General features: G+C 35.8%; 2 protein-coding genes across 2 annotated transcripts in view; one reads left to right on the forward strand and one right to left on the reverse strand.

Annotated features, from left to right (window-relative positions):
• The window catches only part of OCIAD2 (OCIA domain containing 2), a 22802-nt gene extending 13831 nt beyond the window's left edge, over positions 1 to 8971 (forward strand). The window contains exon 6 of the mRNA XM_019624616.1: positions 8626 to 8971. Within this exon, the coding sequence (XP_019480161.1) occupies positions 8626 to 8707 (82 nt within the window). The 3' untranslated portion in view covers positions 8708 to 8971. The remainder of the gene's footprint in view (positions 1 to 8625) is intronic.
• A 2353-nt stretch (positions 8972 to 11324) lies between these two features.
• Positions 11325 to 23836, reverse strand: OCIAD1 (OCIA domain containing 1). Its single transcript, XM_019624639.1, has 6 exons — positions 23711 to 23836; positions 20395 to 20442; positions 19246 to 19381; positions 18384 to 18559; positions 14171 to 14323; positions 11325 to 11625 (listed from the first exon to the last, which is right to left on the reverse strand). Exons 1-6 carry the CDS (start codon positions 23712 to 23714, stop codon positions 11588 to 11590), a joined length of 555 nt encoding a protein of 184 aa, XP_019480184.1. The 5' UTR covers positions 23715 to 23836; the 3' UTR covers positions 11325 to 11587.
• Positions 23837 to 25643: the final 1807 nt, after the last annotated feature.

Genomic DNA, 25643 nt, shown 5'->3' on the forward strand with positions numbered 1-25643 from the left:
TAAACATATATGTTTATTTTAAACATAAAAAATATTTGGAAGTTTTTATTTTTACATGAACATTAAGTATGAAATGGAGTGATTTTTACTATCTATAAATCTATGTATCTATATCCTGGTTTTTCAGCCGATTGAGTTCTGTTTCTGTACATCAGAATGCAGAGCCAATAGCCTAGCTTCTTAGATGCAGTTTAAATCTTGGCTCTGACAACTAGCAATTGGTGACTCTTTGTTGTCTCAACTATTGCCAAAATTGGGCACATTTATTTTCTGCATTCCAGAAGATGATTTCCCAGGGATCAGAACATTTTCACATTGCTATGCACAGCAAGTCAGTGTTGAAATCAGTCTCGGGGTACTGGGAAAAGATAGATCTATTGTTGAAAAGACAAATTGTTTTTACTGCTATCTTTCTAGTTCTTCTGAATCAAATTGTGTTTATTGTTTGAGCTCTTTGCTTTTCCTAAGTAGATAAGTTATTCACTGAAGCAGTTTTTCACAGTGATTTTAGTGTGAAAGGAAATCTATAAAGAAAAAACTGGAAAGTCACCCAAGAAATCTTGAATATTTTGCTGGAATATCTATTGTATATATTAGGAAACAAGTATCTGGGGGAGAATGTTTCTTGTAGAAAGATGTGTTAAAAGAGCAATATTTGTTGTTTAGCATTTAGCAATTACCAACTTATCACCAAGCTGTACCTTCATGATGAAAAAAATGATGTACAGGATATAATGCTTCCATATTTTTAAAATACTCATTTAAGCAAAGAGATTCTCTTCCCTTGCTGTCAGGATAGATGATTTATCTATTTTCTGTTAACATGAAAGTATAACATTTATCTTGAATGATGTGATTAAGCAATGAAAATGTCATGTAGGTCATTTTTTGGATATTCAAATAATGCAATATGTTCATTGACAGAGAACTTTTCACTTTGGAACCCTGCCCCCAAATTTCCACTATAGAATTTGATTTCATAGACATTTAGCGTTGGCAGAGATTTCAGTGATTAATCCAGAGGCTGCAAAGTCCAGGATCAAAATGATAATGTATCTAACAGGTTGTTCATGTGGATAAAATGAGCTGATACTTGTAAAATGCTTATAACAGTGCATGGCTCAGAGTGCCAGTCAACCATGTTAGCTACTACTATTACTACTACTACTGGTGCTGTCCAAAACTGTGTAATTGTGTCCCACTTTTGGTCCATGTTAGGCTTTTCCACATGACCTACCTTTAAGTCAAGTCTCCCCATTTTATGCTTAAGCAGCGGGTCATTTTGAATTTCATTATAACTCATTGTACACTTAACTTTTTAATTTCATAATGCTATTTTCAGGCCCAACTACCTGTCCTTTTCAACCTAAAATTTGTGATTTAACTGGTGATTTAACTGGTGATTTAACATGTGTCACCTGGACTGGAAAATATTCAGTTTACTCCTTTGGTTTCTTAATGTATAGTGTTTGTGGCATATGCTCAAACAATCTTTGTTAGCTGAATAATTGTCTTGAAGGAGCAGAATTGATTATAAAATACAAACCTCAAATAATAGTTTGGTTTATTAGAGACATTCGCTTATCTCTAGATGTGAGTGGGTCAAGAATGAGAGTAGGAATGATGGCAAGGTAATAAAAGAGGAGGGACCTGGGAGGTAGAAGTCAACAATAATGGGGAAAGAAATATCAAATAGGAACCTCCTTGAATTAAGATTTTGATTATCAGGATTGTCACCACAGGCCTTATAACTTGGAAGTCCAGAAATGGCTTCATTAATTCCACAAATATTTTTCAGTACCTACTATATGCAAGGCCATGTGCTAGAATTGGAGTATATTCATATATAAGATAGTCCCTGCCCTCAGGGAGGTTAAGTAGAGGAGATACGTAAATAAATAGCTGAAATACAACTTAATCGCTCTCTGCATGAGCTAGACCACACTAAATGCCACTAGAATTCAGGGGCAGTAGTGATTACTCTTGTTGCCCTTGCAGATTGTATTACTGGCCCAGTTCTTTACCTCTCCTTTTGTCATGAATTTTGCATTTCCTTCCCACTGTGAGTGGAGCATACTTATGTATCTCTTGACCTTGGGCTTGTCCATATGACTTGCTTTAGACAACATATGAGGCAGAAATAAAGGTGTGCCAGTTCCAAGCTCACACCTAGAGAGAGCTGTGTGTTTCCACCATGTCTCCATCATAAACATAAAGAATATGCCTGATACTAGATGCACAGGCAGTAACCTGAAGACTGATCCACTAGTTTCACAACTGCCTAAAATCTAATCGCCATAATAAACCCCTTACTCTGTCATTTAGAGCAATTCTGCTTTTCTACTAAATTGGAACACAGAAACTGGGTAGCAGGAAGTGGGGTGCTGCCATAACAAAAATTTAAAACATGTGGCATTGGTTTTGATAACGAGTGGCAGATGGATGCTGGCAGGACCTTGAGGAGATTGTTAGTGAAAACCTAAAGGGCCTAGGTGAGGGTGTTAACAGAAGCCTAAAGAGCTTCCAAAAATGCTGTCAAGGAGGGATTACAGAAGAGAGGAAAACACTACTGGAAGCTGGAAGAGAGAACGACTATGTAGTAAAGTTTAGCAAAATGTTACCTATGGTAACATGGAAAATAATAAATGTATCTAATGAACTTGATGATCTAAGATTTCTGGGCAGTGTTGAGGGTGCCACCTGGCTTCTTCTGTCTAAAATAAAATGAGAGATATAAAAAAAAATTATTCCATTTCCAAATGCAATTTAGAGAAAATACAAAGGCTCAGAGCAGTCTTTCAAGCCAATAAAGGGTTCTAGTATTTAGAAATGGCTTCTAGGCTGCTGCAGATCCAAGATAGCGGAATAAACACTGTGCCTGTTTCTGTCTGTGAACACATTAAAACTACAACTAAATTACAGAACATTCAACCTGGAGAACCATCTGAAGTCTAGCTGAACAGATGCTTTATAACTTATAAAAAAGCCACATTGAGATTGGTAGGAGGGGCAGAGAGGCAAAATGGGCACCACACCTGTGCGTGGCAGATGAGAACCAGGAGCGACATCTGGGTCCTGGAGATTCCCCCCAGGAGGAGCGTCAGACCACAGCTCCACACAGGCTCCCCAGCCCAGAGTACTGGTGCTGGGAAGAGGAGACTCCACAACATCTGGCTGTGAAAAACGGGATTCTGAGGGACGAAAGACGGCGGGAAACCCAGATGTCCTATTAAACAGACCGCGCACAAACTCACTCGCAGGCACTCACCTTGGATTGCAGCGGAAGGACGGTAACTNCCGCTCACTGCGGCTGCTGGCCGCTCACGCTGGCTGCTGGCCACACACGGTAGCCCATGGCAACACACTGCAGTAGGGGCTGCAGCCTACGCCGTCGCCGGCGACCCACGGCAGCCCAGCTCCAGGTTGAGCTGCCGTTCAGCATCTTAGCTGTAGAGGGCAGTGTCACTGGCCCTCATATGTGGGGTCTGAACCGGGGCCCTCTGGCATCCCAAGCGAGTTCTTAACCATCTCGCCACTCGGCCGGCCCAGGAAGATGTGTTTTTGACTACCTTGAAAGGACATCTTTTAAACTTTTATTTACAAAATCCTTTCTTTACTCTTCCCTATTTAGAATCCAGCTGAACTAACTCTTACATAGTTTGTCAATGACTGAAGAGATTTCCTTTGGCAGAGCGAAACTCTTAATTGACTCTAACAGAATGATACCTGGTGCTTGGTTTTACATTTTTGTTACCAGGGCTAACCATTGGAAGTACATGCCACTGACAGGTGTTCCTGTTCAGGATAGCAGAGGCCTTCACTACTAAATTAGCCATCAGACTGAGAACTCAACTTTTCAACTTGTTAAGAATGAGTATCATGTGTTTCAGGGACACATAAATGAAGAAAAGAGAAAGTACTGTGATGGGTAAATGTAGTTCATGTTCTCCAGGGTCAGCTTTTCAAGCTAAAAATAGTTTGTGGAGGAAGTGATGTTGAAGGAGTAAAGTTTAAAGAGGCAGACAGACAAATGATATCAAGTCACAAGGAAAAGAATTTAGACACCTGAGTTGCCTTTGTGAAATGGAGAGCTATGAAACATTGATGGCTATACAGAAAAGGATCCCCAGAGCTTCTCTGTGGAGGCTCTGAGGGAGCTTTGATCTTGACTGCAGGACTCATAGCATAGTGATGGTTGGGGTCCCTGACCCTAGATGTGAATATATGTGTGTGTTTGGGGGAGGGCAGGCAGGGAGGTGTTCCTTATTTCTGTCACAATCTCAGCAAGAACCCAGAGGAGATATTTGCAATGGGATAAGAGGCATGCTTGCTGAGGAACTAAGGTAAATGGAGAGTGAGAACAGCTCCTTCTCGCATCGCTGTGACTCCCGCTGACCACCACTTCCGTGTACTGAGCTGTGGGGAGTTGTAAGGAAAGATAAGGGGTTGCCTGTTTTGGTTGTTTGTACAGCTATGAAAGCCCAGGTGCCAAGGGGTCCTTCCACCTTGTCAGCATGTAAAGTGCTTGGCACAGTGACCGGACCATAGGACAGTGCTCAAGAAATGATGACATTCATCCACACTGACATCTACTACAAGCAAAGCGTTCCAAAAAGAACATTGGCAAAATCAGCAAGGTAAACTTGAAAATCCAAAATTGTTGCACCTCAACCAGAAAAATACTAAAACTTCAAGAGGTAAATGGAAGAGGACCTACATAAATAATTCACAAACAAGGAAATACAAGTGTCACTTTATAGTAAGGAACAAATTAAATAAAATTTGTGTTAGAAAAACAAATGAACAACCCACAGAATGGGAAAAATTATTTGCAAATCATATATCTGATAAAGGTCTAGCATCCAGAATATATAAAGAGTTCTTAAAACTCAACAACAAAAAGACAAACAACCCAATTCAAAAATGGGCAAAGGAGGGCTGGCCGAGTGGCGCGATGGTTGGGGGCTGGCTTGGGATGCCAGAGGGCCCCGGTTCGGATCCCACATATGAGGCCCAGTGACACTGCNAGAGTCTACATTAACTACAATGCTTCCAAATCTATATACCCAACTATGGACCACACCAGGCTTTATCAGTGGCTGAACATTAAGGGAGCCAGCAAGTGGCAGCAGGCCTTGGGGTGTCCTGGCTTTTTGCGGAGCTACCCAGGCCTGGTACTGGTGGCAGACGTCCTCGGTTTGCAGCATGGCCTCTCCCACGCAACTCCAGGTCCAAAACAGGCAGTGACCAACCACGGATCACTACATAGCTCCTACCAGGTAGTCCCCAGCTGATCACAGGCAGTAGCTGACCTAGGCCTGTGCCAGGGCCCCTCCAAAGAGGCCCCAGAACCAACATACTTGGAGATTGGCTTCAGACCACAGCAGAGCACCACCCAATTAGTACCACAAGTGGCACACACAAAGGATGGGCTCAACAAGCACTAAAGCCCACTGGGGCGAATCCTCAGTGGGGGGTAAGCCTCTGGCATAGCAGCCCATAAGCTGTGGACATGACCAAACCCCACAACCAGTCAGCCTAAGGGTCAATCCCACACACTGACATGCCAAAAGCAATCAAGGCTCAACCGTAACAGGAGGGCAGACACAAACCACACAAGGGACACTCCTGAGACACCAGGAACAGAGAAACTGTGCAAGGGCCCCACAGAGCACTGACTACATAAGGCCACCTGGTCAAGACTGGAAGACAGCAGATCTACTTAATACATAGAAACAAACACAGAGAGGCTGCCAAAATGAGGAAACAGAGAAATATGTCCCAAATGAAAGAACAGGAGAAAACTCCAGTAAAAGAACTAAATCAAATGGAGAAAAACAACCTACCAGAGACAGCATTCAAAACAATGGTTTAAGGATGCTCAAGGAACTTAGTAAGAACTTCAAAAATGAGATAGGAAACATAAAAATGGACATAGAAACCATAAAAAAGTAGTCAGAAGTGAAGAATACGATAACTGAAATGAATAATGCACTAGAAGAAATAACCAGCAGACTAGATGAAGTGGAGGATGGAAACAATTTGGAAGACAACATAGCAGAAAACACCCAATCAGAACAGCAAAAGGAAAGAATAAAAAATAAATGAGGATAGTTTAAGAGAACTCTGGGACAACAACAAGCCTAACAACACTTGCATCATAGGGGTACCAGGAGAAGAGAGAAAGCTAGGGATTGTGAACCTATTTGAAGACATAATGAGGGAAAATTTTCCTAACCTGGTGAAGGAAATGAGACATACAAGCCCAAGAAGTGCAGAGTCCCAAACAAGATGAACTCAAACAGGCCCACACCAAGACATATTATAATTAAAATGGCAAATGTTAAAGACAAAGAATCTTAAAAGCAGCAAGAGAAAGGCAACTAGTAACTTACAAGGGAGCCCCCATAAGCTTTTTAGCTGATTTCTCAACAGAAACTTTGCAGGCCAGAAGGGATTGGCACAAAATATTCAAAGTGATGAAAAGCAAGAACCTACAACCAAGATCACTCTACCCAGCAAGACTATCATTTAAAATAAAAGGACAGATAGAGAACTGCCCAGACAAGAAAAATCTAAAGGAGTTTATCACCACCAAATCAGTATTACAAGGAATGTTAGAGGGACTTCTTTAAAATGGAAAAAAACAAAATTATAATAAAAAGGCAATAACTACATATCTATCAACAATTACTTTCAATGTAAATGGATTAAATGCTCCAATAAAAAGACATACGGGGTGGGGGGGGGCAGCTGGTTAGCTAGGTGGTTAGAGCGCAGGCTCATAACACTAAAGTTGCCGGTTCGATTCCCACATGGGACAAGGAGCTGCGCCCTCCACAACTAGATTGAAGACAACTACTTGACTTGGAGCTAATGGGTTGGAAAAACACACTGTTCCCCAATAAAATTTCTAAAACAAAACAAACATATGGGGGCTGAATGGATAAGAAAACAAAACCCTTACATACGCTGTCTACAAGAGATTCACTTAAGATTGAAAGACACACACAGACAGAAAGGGATAGAAAAAAATATTTCATGAAAATGGAAACAAAAAAAGCTGGGGAAGCAATACTTATACCAGTAACCAGACAAAATAGACTTTAAAACAAAGGTTATAACAACAGACAAAGAAAGACCCAGTAATCCCTCTGGTTATTTATCTGAAGAAACCCAAAACGCTATTTCAAGGGCACGAATGCATCTATATGTTCATTGCAGCATTATTTACAATGGCTAAAATGTGGAGGCAGCCTGGGTGTCCATCAATGGATGATTGGATAAAGAGGAGACGGTACACATATACAATGGAATATTGCCCGGCCATGGATGGGAATGGGATCTTTCGATCTGAGGCAGCATGGATGGATCTGGAAGGTATTGTACTGAGTGGAACATGTCAGACAGAGAAAAGACAGATGCAATGTGATTTCACTTAGATGTTGAACTTAAAGAACAAAATGAACAAAACTCATACAGAAACAAACTCATATAGAAACCATTTTAATGGTTGCCAGGTGAGAGAGGGTTTGGAAGTGGGTGAAAAAAGGGGAAGGGATTAAGTAGTATAAATTGGTTGTTACACAGTAGTCATGGGGATGTAGGGCATAGCATAAGGAATACAGTCAATATTGTAATAACTATGTATGGTGTCTGATGGGTACTAGATCTATTGGGTTGATAGATGGGAGGGGGTTTGAGGGAGTAGGTGAAAAAGGCTAAAGGGTTAAGATGTACAAATTAGTAGTTACAAAATAGTCATGGGGATGTAAAGCACAGAGGATAGTCAATAATATGGTAATAGCTATGTATAGTGCCAGGTGGGTACTAGTCAGGGGATCACTTCTTAAATTATATAAATGTCTAACCACTATGCTGTACACCTGAAATTAATATACTGAATTTCAATTGTAATTGAAAACCTTTTTAAGGGGGAAAAGGGGAATGAGGTCCAAATTTCCAGGTATAAAACAAGTCATGGTGATGTAATGTACAGCATAGAGAATATAGTAAAAAATGTTGTGATAGCGTGGTATGCTGTCAGATGGTTGCTGGACTTACCATGGTGATCAGTTCTTAAGTATATACAAGTAAATGTTGAACAACTATGGTGTACACCTGAAACTGATATAATGGTGTATGTTAGCTATATTTTTTAATAAAAATCTTTAAAAAATAAAAAAATTAAATTGTCACCTATTTTATGGGTACAATGCTATTGTTGTTTNTGGATGTTATAAGGAATAGAAATGGCTATTTATGACACTCAGTAAGTCCTCAGTAAATAATAGCTATTTCTGCTACAGTATTACAGGACTAGCATTGGGGACACATTTCCCTAAAGACTCTCACTTGTCACGGTGGATTCTATTTGAAAGGCAGCATGATACTGTGAAAACAACATGGGACATGAAGATCATTAATGGCCTTTTTTTATTTATTCATTTTTTTAATGAAATTCTAGGGTCCCAAACCAAGAAATAGCCCCTATTATTCCTAAAAAAAAAAATTTAAAAATTGGGCTTGTGAACTTTAGTATAGGAAATGTTTCTCAATAATATTGTGTTAAGACTAGCGCTTCTAGTGTCAAAGTACAAACCTCTATTTTTGCCTCTATTCTAGGCACTGCCTGCTTACCTGTGAGGAGTGCAAAATTAAGCATGGATTAAGTGAGAAAGGAAGTTCCCAGCCGTCAGCTTCCTAAACTCTGTATCTATGGTTTTTGAAATTTCTTAAATCTCTGAATTTATACACATTTAAAATTTCAAGTGTATTTTAAAATAATATAGTGAAACAGAAACATTGTGATTCGCTTATTCTATTGAAATACTTTTTGTGGAAGGTTCTTAATTGAATTTAATATTGTGTTTTTCTAATATTTAAGAACATGTTGGGAGCATTCACACACCAAAAAGAAATTATGTTATGTTCTAACTTGCTCATAGTTAAGTAAAAGAATTGAATCTTCTCTGAGTCTCCCCACCCATTCTTTCACTCTGCTTTAGCTCTGGGTTTTAAGATCTCTGATAAAGGACAGGAATGAATGTTGAGGAACTTGAGAAATCATCCCCCAGAGAAAACCACTGTGTATGGATAGACACACAGGGCAAGAAAGACTGCATCTTATAGGTATGTGAAGTGCTTTCTAAAATGTGGGGACCAAGACTTTTAATTTAATGAAAAATATTTCACTTAAAAGAATCACAATATGAATCAACTGTCCTTTCAGTGATCTTGATGACTTTATATCTCATCGGTAAGGTGGAGTTTCAGCCAAACTCATATTTAGGTTACTTGCTTAGCTAATGGGTAAGTGCTTGTGATGAGCACTAAAGGACCAGGTTCTTTTATATACCACTCATGGTCTAAAAGACTAAACACAACTCCTCAAATGGTCCTTCCTTCTCCNAAAAGTGGATGTCAGAGGTGGAGTACCTTGGGGTTTAAGTTTTGTCAGATTGAAGCTGTACATCAGGTTCAGTGCCTGGGGCAGACGCCAAGAAAATTCTCCAGGCAGTACTTAACAAATATTTGTTGAATAAGTAAACAAATAAATGACTAACAATTAATTGCCAAGATAGGTAAGAGATAAAAACTCAGATAATTCTCCCTGACTTCTGGGTGAGGTGCCAAGTTCTAAGATGCCAGTAATGAAGGTCATTTTTGTTTTACAGCTCTGCCTTTTTCTCTTATAAGCATGCTTGTTACCCAAGGACTAGTCCACCAAGGTAAGATTCAATATTTGTTCAATCATTTAAGGGAGCCCCGTTTTCTGGGACTGTCCTGGCAGCTTTTTGGTGCTTTGCATTTATTTATTTTTTTGGTGAAGGGTTTATTTATGCAGGCTTTTGCCTATTTTTAGCATAAGTCCCTACCCCCATCACTCCAAAAGATATTCTAATCCCTGGAATGAGTGAATGAATATACAGAGGGTGGCAAAAAAAAACGTGTACACATTTTAAGAAAGAAAAAAACTGCATTAAAATTGTAATACTCAATATATACCAATAACAAAAGATGACTACAAGTTATGTGCATACATTTTTTTTTTTGGCACCTCCGATATTAGGTTACATGGCAAAGGGAAATTGAAGTTGCAGATGGAAAGGCTGTTGTTAATCACCTGACCTNCCGAGTGGCGCGATGGTTGGGGGCTGGCTTGGGATGCCAGAGGGCCCCGGTTCGGATCCCACATATGAGGCCCAGTGACACTGCCCTCCAAAAAAAAAAATGGTTGGTTTGTCCTGATGCTTCTCTTGCCTAATTAAAACACTTAAAAAAAAAAAAAAAAGGGCAAAGGAGTTGAATAGGTATTTCTCCAAAGAAGATACATAAATGCTCAACAAGCAATTGAAAAGATACTCAGTGTCATTCGTCATTAGAGAAATGCAAATCAACACCCCAGTGAGATACCATTTTACTCCCACTAGCATGGCCATAATGAAAAAAACCAAAACAAAACAAAAAAAAGAGTTGACAAAAATGTGGAGAAATTGGAACCTTCATACTTTGTTGTAAAATGGTGCAGCTCCTATAGAAAACAGTTTGGCAGTTCCTCAATTAGACAAACAGAACTACCAGGTTTCCCAGCGGAATTGAAACTAGATGTTCAAACAAAAATCAGGAATACTCATAGCAGCTCTATTCACAATATTCCAAAGGTAGAAACAACCCACATATCCATCAGTGGATGAATGGACAAAATGTGGTCTATCCAACAATGGAATATTATTGAGCCATAAGAAGAAATGAAAAATACTGACACATGCTACAACAGGGATGAACCTTGCAAATATTATGCAAAGGAAGAGAAGCCAGCTGCAAAAGGTCATATATTGTATCATACCATTTACATAAAATATCCAGAATAGGCAAGTCCATAGAGACGAAAAGCAAATTAGCGGTTGCCAGGGTTCTAGAAGGAGAAAATGAGGACAGACTCCTTCATGTGTATGGAGTTACCTTTTGGCGTGATGAAAACATTCTGGAACTAGACAGTAGTGATGGATGCACAGCATTGTGGATGTACTTAATGCTGTTGAACTGTACACTTTAAAATGGCTAAAAGGTAAATATTATGTGTATTTTACCATCATAAAAAAATTAATGAGCCAATATATAATGAACAGTGACAACCCAGGGCCAGTTGCTGAGATTCGTTACCTCAACACTAGAGGCCAAGGGCAGTCTGGCCCAAATACATTAGTTACCAGGGAAATGCAAATAAATTATTACTTTATACCTATTAGACTGTCAAAATTTAGAAAACTGGATAGTGCCAAGTGTTAGAAAATCCTTTCTTTCTTTTTTTTTTTTTTNCCTGAAACTTAAATTTCAAACTGTACACAATCATGGTATAATACCATCATTCATATAGTTCCCCAAGGTGAATACATTCATACAATATTAACATTAAAATTTGTTTTTAAACATCATTTTAATAAGCCAAACCACAAAAATCCAGGTTCTAGTTTGAAATGTGTTTATGAAGACTGCTGCTGAGATCAAAGCATGCAGATATTCATGACCACCTAGATGAAGATGGATATTGAAACGCCTTCCGTAGGTCCAATGATGCAATTTTTCACTCATCCCAAATATCTCCATATTTGTTTACTTTGACTAGGAAAAAAGCACAAATAATTGATGATTCCAAATAGTAACAAGTAAAAGGCACTATTTTAAGTTTGCTATTATGATGATGAAAAGTTGTTTCTCTCTCATTTGAATGCACATGAGAGCCAATTTAAAAAGGGGCTAGCTAGACTAGTGAACTAGAGGTTAGACACAAATACTAACACACTATATATAGCAAGAAATTTACATAGTTGATTCTCTTAACAACCTTATAAAGTAAACACACTTTTTAAGGGTGAGAAAACAGATTAGTAACTTGCCCAAGGTACACGCCTAATAAGACAAGTAAAACGAAAATTTGAACACAGATCTGGTTAGGTTCAAAGCCTGGGTGTCTTTACAACTTTTACCATACTACCTAAGTGTGGTATGAATTACAGCACATACAAAAAAATTACTGGGAAATTATCAACACAATGATAAAAAACATTTTGTTTTTCACAAAAAATACAGTAATAGAAATGGTCAGGTCTTTAGGTTATGGTTAATTCAAGCTTCTCTCTCATGAGCCGTAATACTAGTGGAAAGAGAAAATAGTTTCCAATATTCTTGCACTTTATGTAAAATTATAATTTGAAACATGCTCCTCTGACTACTCTTTCACCTTCTACCCTCTCTTTTACATACCCTTCACCTGTGACTTACAGCCCTTCAGAAGACCCACGTACTCATAACAATGTAAAGAAGCAGTTATCAGAGTATGGACTACAAGCCTTTCCCCAAGACTCTTTCAAGGAGTCGGTGAAGTCAAAATGATTTCATTATTATACTAAGACATTATATACCTTTTCCTTCATTTTTTGTCTTTTCTCCTTGCTTTCAGTCCCTCATTAGTACAAGATAGTTTTCTAGAGGCTACATGATGTGTGGTCACATCACTGCCCTGACAGCCAATTAAAAATGTGCTTACATTTGTAACAAACTCCTAATAAATCTAGAGAAAGCCCCCCCCCTCAAAAAAAAGTGCTTACATTTAAAAATTTTCTCAGTCTGATTTTTAATTAAATGTCACTCACACAAACTAAAGCTGAAAACTTTAGGTAATACTTCTTGACCCAATGAATCTACACTGTAGTAATGTCAAGTTTTCTGTCTGGATTCTAGACTGAAATATTCTAGAAAATCATTGAAACTAATTTATAACTTTTTTTTCTTTATATAAAAAAGCACAAAAAAACCAACTTTCTTTTTACAAAGAAAAATTATTTGATATTAATGTGTCATATAACACAACTTCAAGAATGCTTACAGTAAAAAAAAAAAAATCACAATTGTCAAAATCTAGCAAACGCCAAAGGTCTACATTTTCTTTTCTTAACATTTACTACTATAGAAGGCCCAAACACAACACTCCATTTCTGATTTATCAGTGTATGGTTACTATGCTGTGCAGAAATATAAAAGATTACAAAAATAAGAAAAATACTACTGCCTGCCCTCATGGAGCTTACAGCCTAAATCTCCAATTAATTAGCAGAACAAAGTACCAGTAAGTCTTTACATATTACAGTGTAATGGTTACTGAATGCATACGGTTTACACTAATTTTTTAATGACAAACATTAACAAGTAATATTGATTACAAATCCATTTTAAAGCTAGTTTTTTTACATCAATCATATTATCATTATTATGAAAATAAAATTCTAAATGAAACAAGCACTAACAATTAGAAATAAAATTGGCTCTAAAAGAATGATCATAAGAAATACTAAGAATTTTTATGCATTTTTACATTCTTGTGGGATATGATGCTCAAGGAGGCACCGAGAACCTATTTCTTCAATTTTTAAAGTAGTAAATAGAAAAACCTTAAACAATGTCACATCCCCTAAAATTCTGTATTAAAATAGCTACAAACCCCTATTCAAAATGCCCTCTTCCATTAGAGGTAAACTTTTGTGTCACAAAATTTACTTAAGGTAATGTATAACTGTTCCAAAATGACTTAAAAGAAATTGCAATTTTAAAATTTATAATTAATTATAGAGCAAAAGTACTATTTTAAAAAAGTCAAACTCCTCTTTTGGAAGTGTCCTACAAGCTGGTTTGTAAAGTATATAACTCTTATTTCAATTTCACAAACACATAATGAAATCCGTTTCTTTACTCAAGCATGATTCTGTGGTTCTGCCAAAAGTGGCACTATAGCCCAATTATCAACCTTAAGTCACCAGATCTGGTTTTATGCAATAAATGTGTTATTTAAAAAATAGTATCTGTTTCCAAGGTGACTTTTTATAAGGGAAAACAGTCAAATTGGAAGTATACTTTTTACACCTATTACAAAACTAGTCTTACTATCTTCAGTCATACTACTATTTAGACTTCATTATTTCCTAACACAACATGGCCTTTGGAACACTTTAAAAAGGAAGAACTGATAAGTGAAATAGCTATTCTTTTTAAAAAATGTTATTTTGGTTAATTGCTTGTGGAATTCAATCACATGTTAATATAATTAATGTTTTTAACTAATGCTGCATTTTCCATTCCTAAAGAGTAAAGTGGTTAGACTAAACTATCATACCTTCTTTTTTGGGCACTCTTTCCTGCATAGGCCTGACTGAGGGGTCAGTCTTATGTGCTAAAGTTACTTCATATGACTCTCTGTTCTTATTCCTTAATTCCTCATATGTAATATTTTTTCTTTTAGGACTTTCTTCAAGGTTGGGATCAGGTCCTAAAACAACAAACAGTTAATAAATGATGATAAAAGGATTTTAATAAATCCAAAGCAACTAAATTTTATAAATGCTCCTTACCTACAATAAAAAATAGAGTAAAATAAAGAATCAAATTACCACCACCATTCCGAAAGTACTATCTTTTCCCCAATGTAATTAAAAACTAAAATCAACTTCCTCTTACATTTTAAGCTTTTATTTCTAAAATTTAAAATAACCTTAAAAAAATTCCAACTTAACAAAGAACAAACAAATAACATAAATGAAACCCGGCCAAATTAGACTTCTTTTAAAGTTGAAGTTTTATTCTTTTAAGTTATCCCGTGTTTATACGAAGAAAAATGTGCTAGTGATAACTGAAAAAACAAACAAACTTGATATAGTACAGATTTTATTTAGTTATATTTCCATGGCTAAATGTTCCCATAACCAGAGTCTATATGCAAACAACTCCAGCTATTAAAAAAAAAATTTTTTTTTATCATCTTTAGATCTAAAAAAAGTACTTGAAAATAGCTATTGAAAAGGACAAAATATAGCCTTTAATCATAGCATCTACACTCAGGTCTAATGAACACAATACTGAGGCAGAAGAAAGTGGCAACTATAATTTCACCTGGGGAACCAGCATTTATTCTTTATCTGTCCCAAAGAGAATCAAGGTATGAATACATATTATCGAAGAGTCAAATACTCACATAAACATAAGTGATTACTCTTAATATTGGCTGACAGGGCCAAATATTGAACATACTTTATAAAATGTATAACCAGCAAAAAAAGCCATATAAACATTTTTAAAGAAATTAACTAATGTTACCATAGCATTCAATAAACAACTACGCATCTTACAATCTTATACACCACTCCAAAAGAAATATTTTTCAAAGAGCTTTATAGTAAGACATATAAATTGGGCACATTATTTTAATTAATATAACATAGTTATATTAATTAAAATAATTAAAAACAATTTTTTTTGTTAAATTTACTATTAAGCTCAATGGGAAGGTCCCAGTGAATAATTAGAATTTTTAAAACAATATAACTGTACAGCAAATGCTTTCAACTTTTGTCTTTTATTTTCATACAAAGTATACTGCTCTGACACAAAGAACATTTAAATTTCTCCTTATTAGTTCTAGTACTATACCATGGTTGAAAAGTGAGTTTTTCTTGCTAAAATAAAAAAATACAAAGAAAAATATTATAACCTTATATTGGGTTTAAAAAGCACTTTGTATTTCACTAGTAATGAGTAATTATTGGACTCATTTGCTTTCACCATAAATGACAATTTTAAAATTCTGAAGGAGATGCTGTGTACTAGATTAGTAGTTAGAAACCCTAGGTTCTCATTCCTACTCTGCTGACAATTAATGGATGTCCTTGGGCAAATTACTAAGCTTCTTTGAAATCTTGGTTTTGTCAATTGTGAAACAAGGAAGTTTAACTAAATAATCTATCTCTAAAGTTCCTTCCAGGTCTAATATTTTTTCATTGTTCTGAAATTCTGCAACAAATAATGAAAACATAAATCAGGCAGAAGATCAGGGAGAAGTTTTTACATTTACAAAAGCCAAATGAAAATATCCTGCGTTGTATAGGGAGCATAATTTACTCCTTTGGGAAGGTTATACAGAGCTGGAAGGAATGAGACAATGTAAAATAGCACTGATTTAAATCTAACTGTAATAAACTACAATAAGTCTCATAACAACTATGCACTTTCTACTTTGAATTCTTGGTAAGAGAAAGCAGTAGTTCTGCTTAAACAAAAGGGAAGGGGGCAAAGCAAAGAGGGCCACTGCTGGCCCATGTAGAGAGCAGTCAAAGAGCCAAAATCTTGACTTAGAGAAGGGGGTGAGGAAGCAGAGCAGCAGATGGATTGATGGATGGGTGGATGGATGGACAGATGGATGACTGCCGTGGAGGATATAAGATATACTAAAGGGCTTTGCTGTAGTCTGGGCAGATACCAAAGGCCCTTTTGTTTGCTTTTATTTGGAAAATAAATTATATAACATGAAATGGAATCTACTAATGCAAAATGTATGGAAGGATGAAAGTCATTACAAGGGAAGAGTTGGTGCGTGGCTAGGATACAAGTATAATGGATTTCAACTTGAGACATGGGAAAAATGGAGAGATGCAGTGAGGGGCAAGTATAGCTGCCTTGGGAGATAAAATAAGTTTAACCACTCTCTCTAATCTGCCCACCTTCTTCCCTTTCTGACTACAGTTGACCCTTGAACAACACGGGTTTGAACCATGCCGGTCCACTTGTAAGGGGAAATTTGTAAGTGGACCTGCACAATTCAAACCTGCCTTGTTCAAGGGTCAATTGTAATTGGATGTCTTTAGATCATCCAGAAAAAAATAGCATTTTTGAGGATTAACAGACTGATCAACTTTCAACCACTTAAAAATCTAAATTATCTTTAACTTCCATTCTCTCCTGTCTTTTTTTCTAGTTAACACTCACCCCCCTCACTTTTGCTCTAAAGCAGTGCTGTCCATTATAATTTTCTGTAATGTTGAGAATGTTTTATATCTGAAGTCCTACAGAGTATCCACTAGCACATGTGGCTACTGAGCAATTGAAATGCTGTCAAAGCAACTAAGGAATTGAATTTTCAATTTGATTTAATATTATTTTAAACAGCCATGTATAGTCAGTGACTATTTTATATCCCAACCTACCTAGAACCCCCTCTGCATCGTCTGGAACCTTACCTCATCTATAATCAACTTCGCCCTTTCCACTGTATGCCTTCCCTCCCTTTAACGTACATATATACAGATTCAAATCTCTCCCATCTTAAAAGAAAAATTCAAATGTTCCTTTAACCTTGTTTGTTCCCCATAGTTTCTGGCTTATTATAATTGGTTTAAAGAAAGCATTTTCAAAGAATACTTGTAGAGGTCCACAATCCCTTATCCAAACCCTTGGAATCAGAAATGTTTCAAAATTCAGACTTTCTCAGAGTTGAGAAAAATATTACAGCGTACAGCCCTTACATTATTCAGCCATTCAGAAGGTGCTCAAAGCAGCAATTTCAGTAAGCAAACGCATTAATATTTCTACAACAAAAGTTAGGAAAAATCATATTCAGATAAAGATTATAAATAAACACATTCAGTTTAGGACAGGGTTTAAAGAAAGTTCAGGTCAGACTTTATCACTTGTTCAATTGTTTAAAAAAACTTTGGTTTTTGCAGTTTTTTGGATTTTAGATAAGGAATTGTAGACCTGTACTTTCTATTTCTAATTCCTCACTTTTCACTGCGAATTAGACTACAGAAGAAAGGAAGGAAACTAACATTTGTTGAGAGCCTATTATTTGCCAGGTGTTATCTATGGTTATTTCATCTCATTCCAAAAGTTCTTTAAAAGAAGTATTTTCATCTCCATTCCAGAGATCAAGAAACTAAAGGGATCACAAATTAATTACTTGCCAAAGGTCACATAGCTAGTTAATATCAATGATGATTCAAATCTGGTCTTAATCCAAAGTTGAAGTTGTTCACTTACATTATGTGATCTTCAAAGCTAGTATTTACAAACTTCACAAAGCATTTTCACATGGATTTCTCACTTGACAAGTTCTGTAAGGCAGGTAATTATTATTTTTCTCACATTACAAAGACGCTGAAAGCCTTTAAGACCAGTCTAACAAATAAAACCTTATTAAAGCCTCCGTGAGGCACAACTTAGCGCTTCTTTACTATTCCACTAAACTTGGTTAGTATTTTCAACTAATGGGACATACTAGTAATTTATCCTTATATTTCTATATCTTCTTACAGACTGAGTTTCTCAGAGACAAGAACCAGCTCTTATTCACCTTTACTTCTTCCACACCTAGCAGAATGCCTGATACCTACAGGACCTCAAAAAACGTTGAATGAATGAAGAAAGAAATGAACAGACATGCTGAGTTTAGGCTGATGGTGGAACATAGAGGTGATATCCATCAGAAAAGGTCATTAAATAAAGTTTATACATACGTTGGACCATAAAATGCTGACATTCATTTCAAGAGAAGTTTCTACCTTGGGCAATATGATCAGTAATACCAGTAGGAGTAGATTCATTCATAGAAGCACTGAATGGAATTGGCTCATAACGAGGCAACATCTCTTTTTCCATGTTGTCTGCAGCTGGAGATGTCACAAAAGATGAACGATCACTCACATTTGAGTCATATTTTGACTTCTGAGAATAGTGCCTATAAAAGAAAATCATATTGTATAAGCAACAGGAGTTATTGCCTATACCTTATTTAAAAAAGGTATGAAAACCAGTTATCTTTCTTTCTAAAGAAATCACATAATTTTAACACACTTATTTAAAATAGAAAAAGAAGGCTGTTTCTTTCTGCCACAAAAAAATTAGTTGATATAAACTATTGTGCTAAAGCAGATGTAAGTCTAGCCCTTCTGGGATTTACACTGCTTGCCATTTATAATAAGACAATTTACCTGTCAAATCTACTTAATTACCTTATTATTTATCTCTCTACCTATCCAGACTCATTTATCTATACTTATACAATTTCTCTACTATTTTAAACAAAAGACAGATTCAAAAAGTTGAAATTTGTTGAGCTTGGATAAATATTTGGGAATTCAAAAGAAAAGCCCAAAATATAGGTAACCAAAGGTGTTTGCCAAATTAAAATCCTTTATTCTGGGATATGCACTCCCAATGGGATGCAACTCTGTATTTAAAACAAAGGTAGCCAAACCTCACTCTACTTTTTAAAACAAAATTAACTTTTGCTTGCAAAAAAGTGGCAAGTTTCCAATGGTCCTTCAGTTAGGCAATGTTTCATGCCCTGAATTATGGCAATATCCAGTTACAGTTTTTTAGCTAAAATAAAAAACTTTTAACAAAAATCAGAATCTGGCATACCCAGGTGGTGAAGATCGCCGTGCCTGTCCTGACCGTAAAGCTTCTCCAAGAGGGGAATTTTCAAGATTCTTGAATTTCTCTTGGCAAGTTTTCACATAAGAAAGCTTTCCAGCAAAGTATCCCATGATACAGGCAACTTATTTGTGAAAACAAACAGAGAGTGTGACTCAATGTGTGTGTCTTTTTAGACAAGAATCTTTTCAAAAAGAACATTTAAAAAAAAACCACGTGATTCTAGGTATGTCTTTGGTGTGGAAAGACTAAGATTTCCTGAAATAAAGTAAAAGTGTCACATTAAATCAGATTCAGAGTTCACAGAAAGATTCTGTGGATATAATTCACTTTCACAGAATAAAATAACCCAAAATAAAGTTGCTATAAGATAAACTCTATTTTACTAATTACTTTATGAATATAGATAGGAAAGATGTGGTAAAGGTATAGTGGAATAAGGAATCAAAACATCAGAGCTCAGGCCTAGTCACAGGAATTTAGGCCATTTCTTTTCCTGTAAAACGGGGATCATACCATTTGCCTAGATAAGTTAAGACTATTTTTAAAATCGGGTGCAACAAATCTCTTAAAATAATGAATCATGAAATGGTACCTAAATCTGGCTATTGTTGCATGGAGTGTGTTTCCAATACAAAAGAGAGGCTAACCTGGAAAGATTCTTGAAAAGCCTCAGATATTTTTTTTAGAGCAATTTAGCTTCTTTTCTATTACCATATTATAAAATGTAAATAAGTTATGTATATAAATGTAAGTTATGCTTATTTACACTTTTAATGTAAATTTTGAAGATTTCTTTTTAAAATTAGGCTTAATTTTAAAATACACTGCTTTGATTAATCAGACTCTGAATTCTTTCCTCAGACAGACTCTGAGGATTTATTTTCAAATACTCTTATCTTTACAAAAATTTAAAATTAATACTCTATTACATTATAAAAAGAAAAAAAATGCCTCTGAAGTAACTCATGATTTTTAATGCAAACAATAAAAAGCTCTACTAGTCCATTTAATGAAAAGCTTAAACAGATTTATTAAAGCAAATAACCAAGTAACTGTTCTGAATAAGACAAAATATTTGATGAAAACATTATTTTACTTAGTAAAAAAGCTAAGAAGACTAGTATTCATACTTACATATAAGTTTAGGAATGGAACCATATTTGGGATGACTTGAAAGGATTCCTAAGGATAAGAGTAAATATTTGTGAGTAACACTGTTAGAGGAAGACACATTCACATAATTAAGATATTATATCTTTTATTAAGATAAAATAGGCCTATGCCAAGTTTATGCTAAAAGTATGTAAGAAAATGACACAGAAATTATGCTAAAAAATGCAAAGGAACTATTTCTGCTAGTTACTACATGGTCTCTTCATGTGAGACAAAAGTAGTAAGTTTAGCAATGCAATATAAAGTAAGACATATCTATTTCTCAGCAGCTTTATGCAACCCACAAGAAATAAGGAAAAACCACTATAGGCTATCTTTAAATACTACCTAACAACATTGCTCTTTCCATAACCCTAGAGAGGTCTAAGCTATTTAAAGAGAGAACCAAATAAATTCAATATTAACAGAAACAAGAAATCAAAAAGACTCCACAATTTATTAGAATAAGTGAATTTAGCAAGATCATTTGATACATACAAAGCCAATATACCAAACAAAATTATTTCTTTACACCAGAAACAAATAAAATATTTTTGAAAAGACACAATTACAGCACCAAAAAAAACATCAAAGACTCAGGAATAATCTAAAGAAAAATATAAAAGATCTCTATATTAAAAACTGCAAAACTTACTGAGAGAAATAAAAGCTAAATAAATGGAGAAATACACCACGTTCATGAACCGAAAGGCTAAATATTGTAAAGACAGCAATTCTCCATAAATTCATCTATAAATTTAATGCAATCCTAATTAAAATCAAAGAAAGTTTTTGCCAAAATTGAAAAGTTTTTTCTAAAAATCATGTGGAAACGCAAAGGGCCAAGAACAAGCAAGGCAATATTGAAGAACAACAAAATTGGAGAACTACCAACAGATATCAAGATCTATGACTGTAGTAATTAAGACAGTGTTTTAAGTACAAGGATAAACTGACCAAACCAAACGAGAGTCCAGAAACAGACCTATATATACAGTCACTTGATGTATGACAAAAGCAACACTGCACTTCAGTGAACAAAGAGTCCTTTCAAAATATAGTTCTGGGTCAACCACATACCCATAAATGGGAAAGATGTATCTTGAACCTACCTCATACAATATTCAAAAACAATTCCAGATGACTGGAAAATTTAAGTGTGAAAGATAAAATAAAGCTTATAGAAGAAAGCATAAGAGATTCTTCATGTTCTTGCAATAGACAAAGACCTTAAACAAACCACAAAAAGCACTCATCTTGAGAGATCTGATACTTTGGACTCCATTATCTATTATATTAAGAACTACAGTTAATCAAAGAAGGGAGATACATATCTATCTATCTATCTATCTATCTATCTATCTATCTATCTATCTATCTGTCTCATTTCCAGAATACATAGAGAACGCTCACAAAACCAATAGGAAAAAAAAAGACAATCCAGGGGAAAAATGGACAACAGACTTAAATAGATACTTCACAAAACAGGATATGTCCAAAAGAGTTATAGACAAAGAAAAGGCCCTCAACTTCATTCATCATCAGATGCAAATTAAAACCACAACGCAATCAGTATCACTGTTCACTCACCATAATGGGTAAAGTACGAAGACAACGAAAACACCAAGTGTTGGTGATGTGACACAAATAGAATTCTATTAATAAATTGGCAGAGGGAGGGTAAATTGGTCCTGTTTGGCAGTATCTATAAAAGCTGAACATATACATAATCTATGACCCAGCAAAATGTCTACTAAGAAACACTATTTCACGGCAGAACTATTTGTTAATAGTCAAAACTGGAAACCACTCAACTGCCTATGTACAAGAGGATGGATAAACACTGCAGTGGTACAGTCACACAGCAGAAAACTACATGGCAACAAGAACATGTAATCTGCAACTACATGCAACAACATGGATGAATCTAGTGATGTGTTGGTAAACCAGCTCCCCAAATAAAAAGCCCTGATTTGTAATGTTGGTTGATTTCTGTGGAGCAAATAATTGGACCATCACCAATTTCAAGCTACTAAATGGTTTGAAAACCAGCTTGCCAAGTTCTTGAAAATTTAAAAATCAGCTCTCTGAAGCTGGTACAAGCCAGTTCCAGCATACCACTGGGCGCATCTCACAAACAATGTTGAAAGAATGTATATGAAAGAATAGCTGCCTGATTTCATGTATATAAAGTATAAAAATAGAATCCTTTAATCCTGTTAGCCTCAGTTCCTTCATTTATACAAACAAGATGAGAAATGGAGGGTGGTAGTATCTACATTTATACAAAAAAGTTTTTCCTTCATTCTGTCACCAGTTACGGACCACTTACAACATACAGGCACTGCATACTAGAAGTAGGGATATAAGAGTAAATAAGATACTCTCTTTACCCTTATAGTTTCCAATCTAGAAAGGTGATGAGGACAAAAAGAATACAGTGTGATGGTTGCTATCCATTCACTCTAACATTTAAATATCTAGTATGTGCACTATGCCCTGACAGAGACAGAGATAGCCCATTTTTAAGGGTAAGTAGCAAGGATGGAGGCAAACAGACTTGTTGAAGGTTAAGGCAATCCTACTGACAACAGATGGTTGCACTATAGTGGCCAGGCAGAAAAAGGTACAGTACACAGAGTATTTAGGAGCTTCACTAGAACAGGCATTTATTGGACAGGCAGGTAAGGGACAGAAGTGAAGGATGACACTTCAGTTTCATGGATGGACAGTGATGTCATTCAGATATGCGGAAAACAAGAGAAACTGGTTTCGGGGGAAATGAATTCAGTATGGGATGAAATGAGTTCAGTCTGAGGAGCCTGTAGGAGGGCGACCCACATGGAGGTGTACAAAATATGGTTCTGAAGCAGGTATCTAAACTAGAGATAATCCTGGGAATTTAGAGCAACAAATGAGCCCACATTATTGCTGGGTACCGGTATATAGATTGAAAACTAAAAGTCAAAGCAGAACTCTGAAGAAAAACACAAGTCGAAAAAGAAAACCCACACTAGAATGTAAGCACCAAGATGTCATGAACTTATAATGCTATTTCCTTCTTTTAATGCTATTTCCAAAACCTGTATAGTATATATCAGATACTCAAAAAATATGAATAAAGGGGGGAGCAGTTGCTTGAGGTAGGAGAAAAATTAGAAGTATTTACTGTCAAGGCAGAGAATGTTTCAAGAAGCACTGATTAAAGTGGTTCAGAACATAATTGTCCACTGAATTTAGGAAACAGGAGGTTGTGTTGATAACTTTTTAAAAAGTTTTGGTAAATGTTAGAATATACCCATAATCTGTGACACAGACTGCAATGGATTAAAGTAGTACAAAGTGAAGTGCTCATTCCTGAGGTCTGGCTTCAAATGCAGGACAGCTGGAAGCAGCTGGAAAGGGATATAAGGGTAGACTTTTCTGTTTTATATTCTCAAGTTAGAACAGTCCTGAGCATGTTTAAATATTTTGATAAAAAAGGAACAAGTAGAAAAGGAGCAACTAAGACTATACTGAATATGACACACTGGATGAAAGCATATATAAAATTTTAAGCTTTTTGATTAAATGCAAAATGTCTTGGTGGATTCTGAATTCCTTTTTCTACAGTGTCTCCTTTTTTTTTTTTGAGATACTTTATTTGAATACTCCACCCAAAATTGCAAGACCCAAATAAAATTTCAATAAAAGATCATAATTCTGGGAGATAGTTACATGAGTTATATACCATCCAATGCTATTTTCTGTATTTTTTACTTGCAAGTATCAAAATCCCAATAATAAAAAGCAACTCTGACAAAGTTAGAAAGATGACATGTGACATGCTTAATAAAAAATAATGTTATTCTACAAATTAGGTTAAATCATTTTCAACAATTTTATCTTTTCTAAAAAACAAAACACTAAATTGCACTATAAGGTTCCAGGCTCAGTTATCAACAACTACAGAAGATGATGTTGGAACAATGTTGTTGCTCATGGTGTGACTTTTGTAAATGAAATCATACAGGCACAAATTGCCATTGGTGACAAGTAAAATAATCACCAAATGGTGACTAAGAATTCAGAAGGATTCTGGCTACAAGCATAATATGCCTCCTCAGTAAAAGATCCTAGTATTTTCAGAAGGCTTTACCTTATATGTATGGTAACAGTTCTATCAGGATGTATCTATAACTAGAAAAAGGGAACTCCTCTATGATTCAGTTATGTGTAGGAAAACAAGGTGTTCCCAAGCTAGGCAGAAAAAAACCCCCAAAACCAGCAGTGATTTTTATTGTTGGAGACACAAGGTCTGTCTAAATGAGTATGTGCAATCTCACTCTCCCATTGTAAGTGCTTCTAATTTCAGGCACTCTAAGTCTCCTATTCTACCTAAGCCCCAAAGCTCCAAGTTTACCTTCTCTGTAACCTAATCAAAATTACCATTTCTCCTGGTTCTACCTGAGCTATTCGAGTTTTCACTCTTCCCTGTATGATTTTGCCACTCTGACCATGTCAGTCTCCTAGCTGTCCCTCCGAATAGTCATGCTTATTATTTTGATAATCAGGTCCCTCCTTCCTTTGATATTCTTCCTTCTCTTCTAATCTAAATCCTGCCTATCTTCAAAATCCACTTCTTTCAAGAAACTTTCCGTGATCATAGCAGCCCTGCAGAAATTTTTCTTCTTTGAATAACTATAGCTCTTGAAGTCTCCACTACACAACTTAATTAAATATTTAATTCTCTATTTGCTTCAACATTGTGTTCACATTATTTCTTCAGATGAACTACTCTTAAATTTCTCTTGTAAAATCCCCTCATGCCTAGCTCCAATCATTAAGACTGGATTAAGATAGATAAAACGGGCAGTACAGTAATAGACCCTATAATTTCTCCTTTCGTAACTCCCTGTGCCACAGGTTTTCCTTTAAAAATGTGATGACAATGTTTTTTTGTTTCACACTATAGAAACAATCTTACTATATCAAACAACTTAGTCCTAATGCATGTTTAAGTAAACATGTATCTTGTTTCAATTTTTAAGATTCCTATCATGGTAGCACTTTCTAATGAAATTCTTTGGGAGTACTTCAAATAAACAAAATTTTAACTCTCCAAATCCTCCCATTTCCCTCCAAAACTACTTTCTCAACTAGATGTTTCTATACTACTATCTAAGTACTACATCCTGCTAATGTGAAAAGGCTATAATTTCCTATCACAGTCACATTTTAGGAGCTGAGAA

Source organism: Hipposideros armiger, unplaced genomic scaffold (genome assembly GCF_001890085.2).
Source record: "Hipposideros armiger isolate ML-2016 unplaced genomic scaffold, ASM189008v1 scaffold_596, whole genome shotgun sequence".
NCBI lineage: Eukaryota > Metazoa > Chordata > Mammalia > Chiroptera > Hipposideridae > Hipposideros > Hipposideros armiger.

Excerpts from the sequence above, each read along its gene's own strand:
- OCIAD1 (XM_019624639.1), bottom strand. Across the intron at positions 19,382-20,394 it reads TTCCATTCCTAAACTTATAT|TTGCCTGTATCATGGGATAC; the intron begins GTAAGTATGAAT and ends TTCACAAATAAG. Across the intron at positions 18,560-19,245 it reads CGGCGATCTTCACCACCTGG|GCACTATTCTCAGAAGTCAA; the intron begins GTATGCCAGATT and ends TTTCTTTTATAG.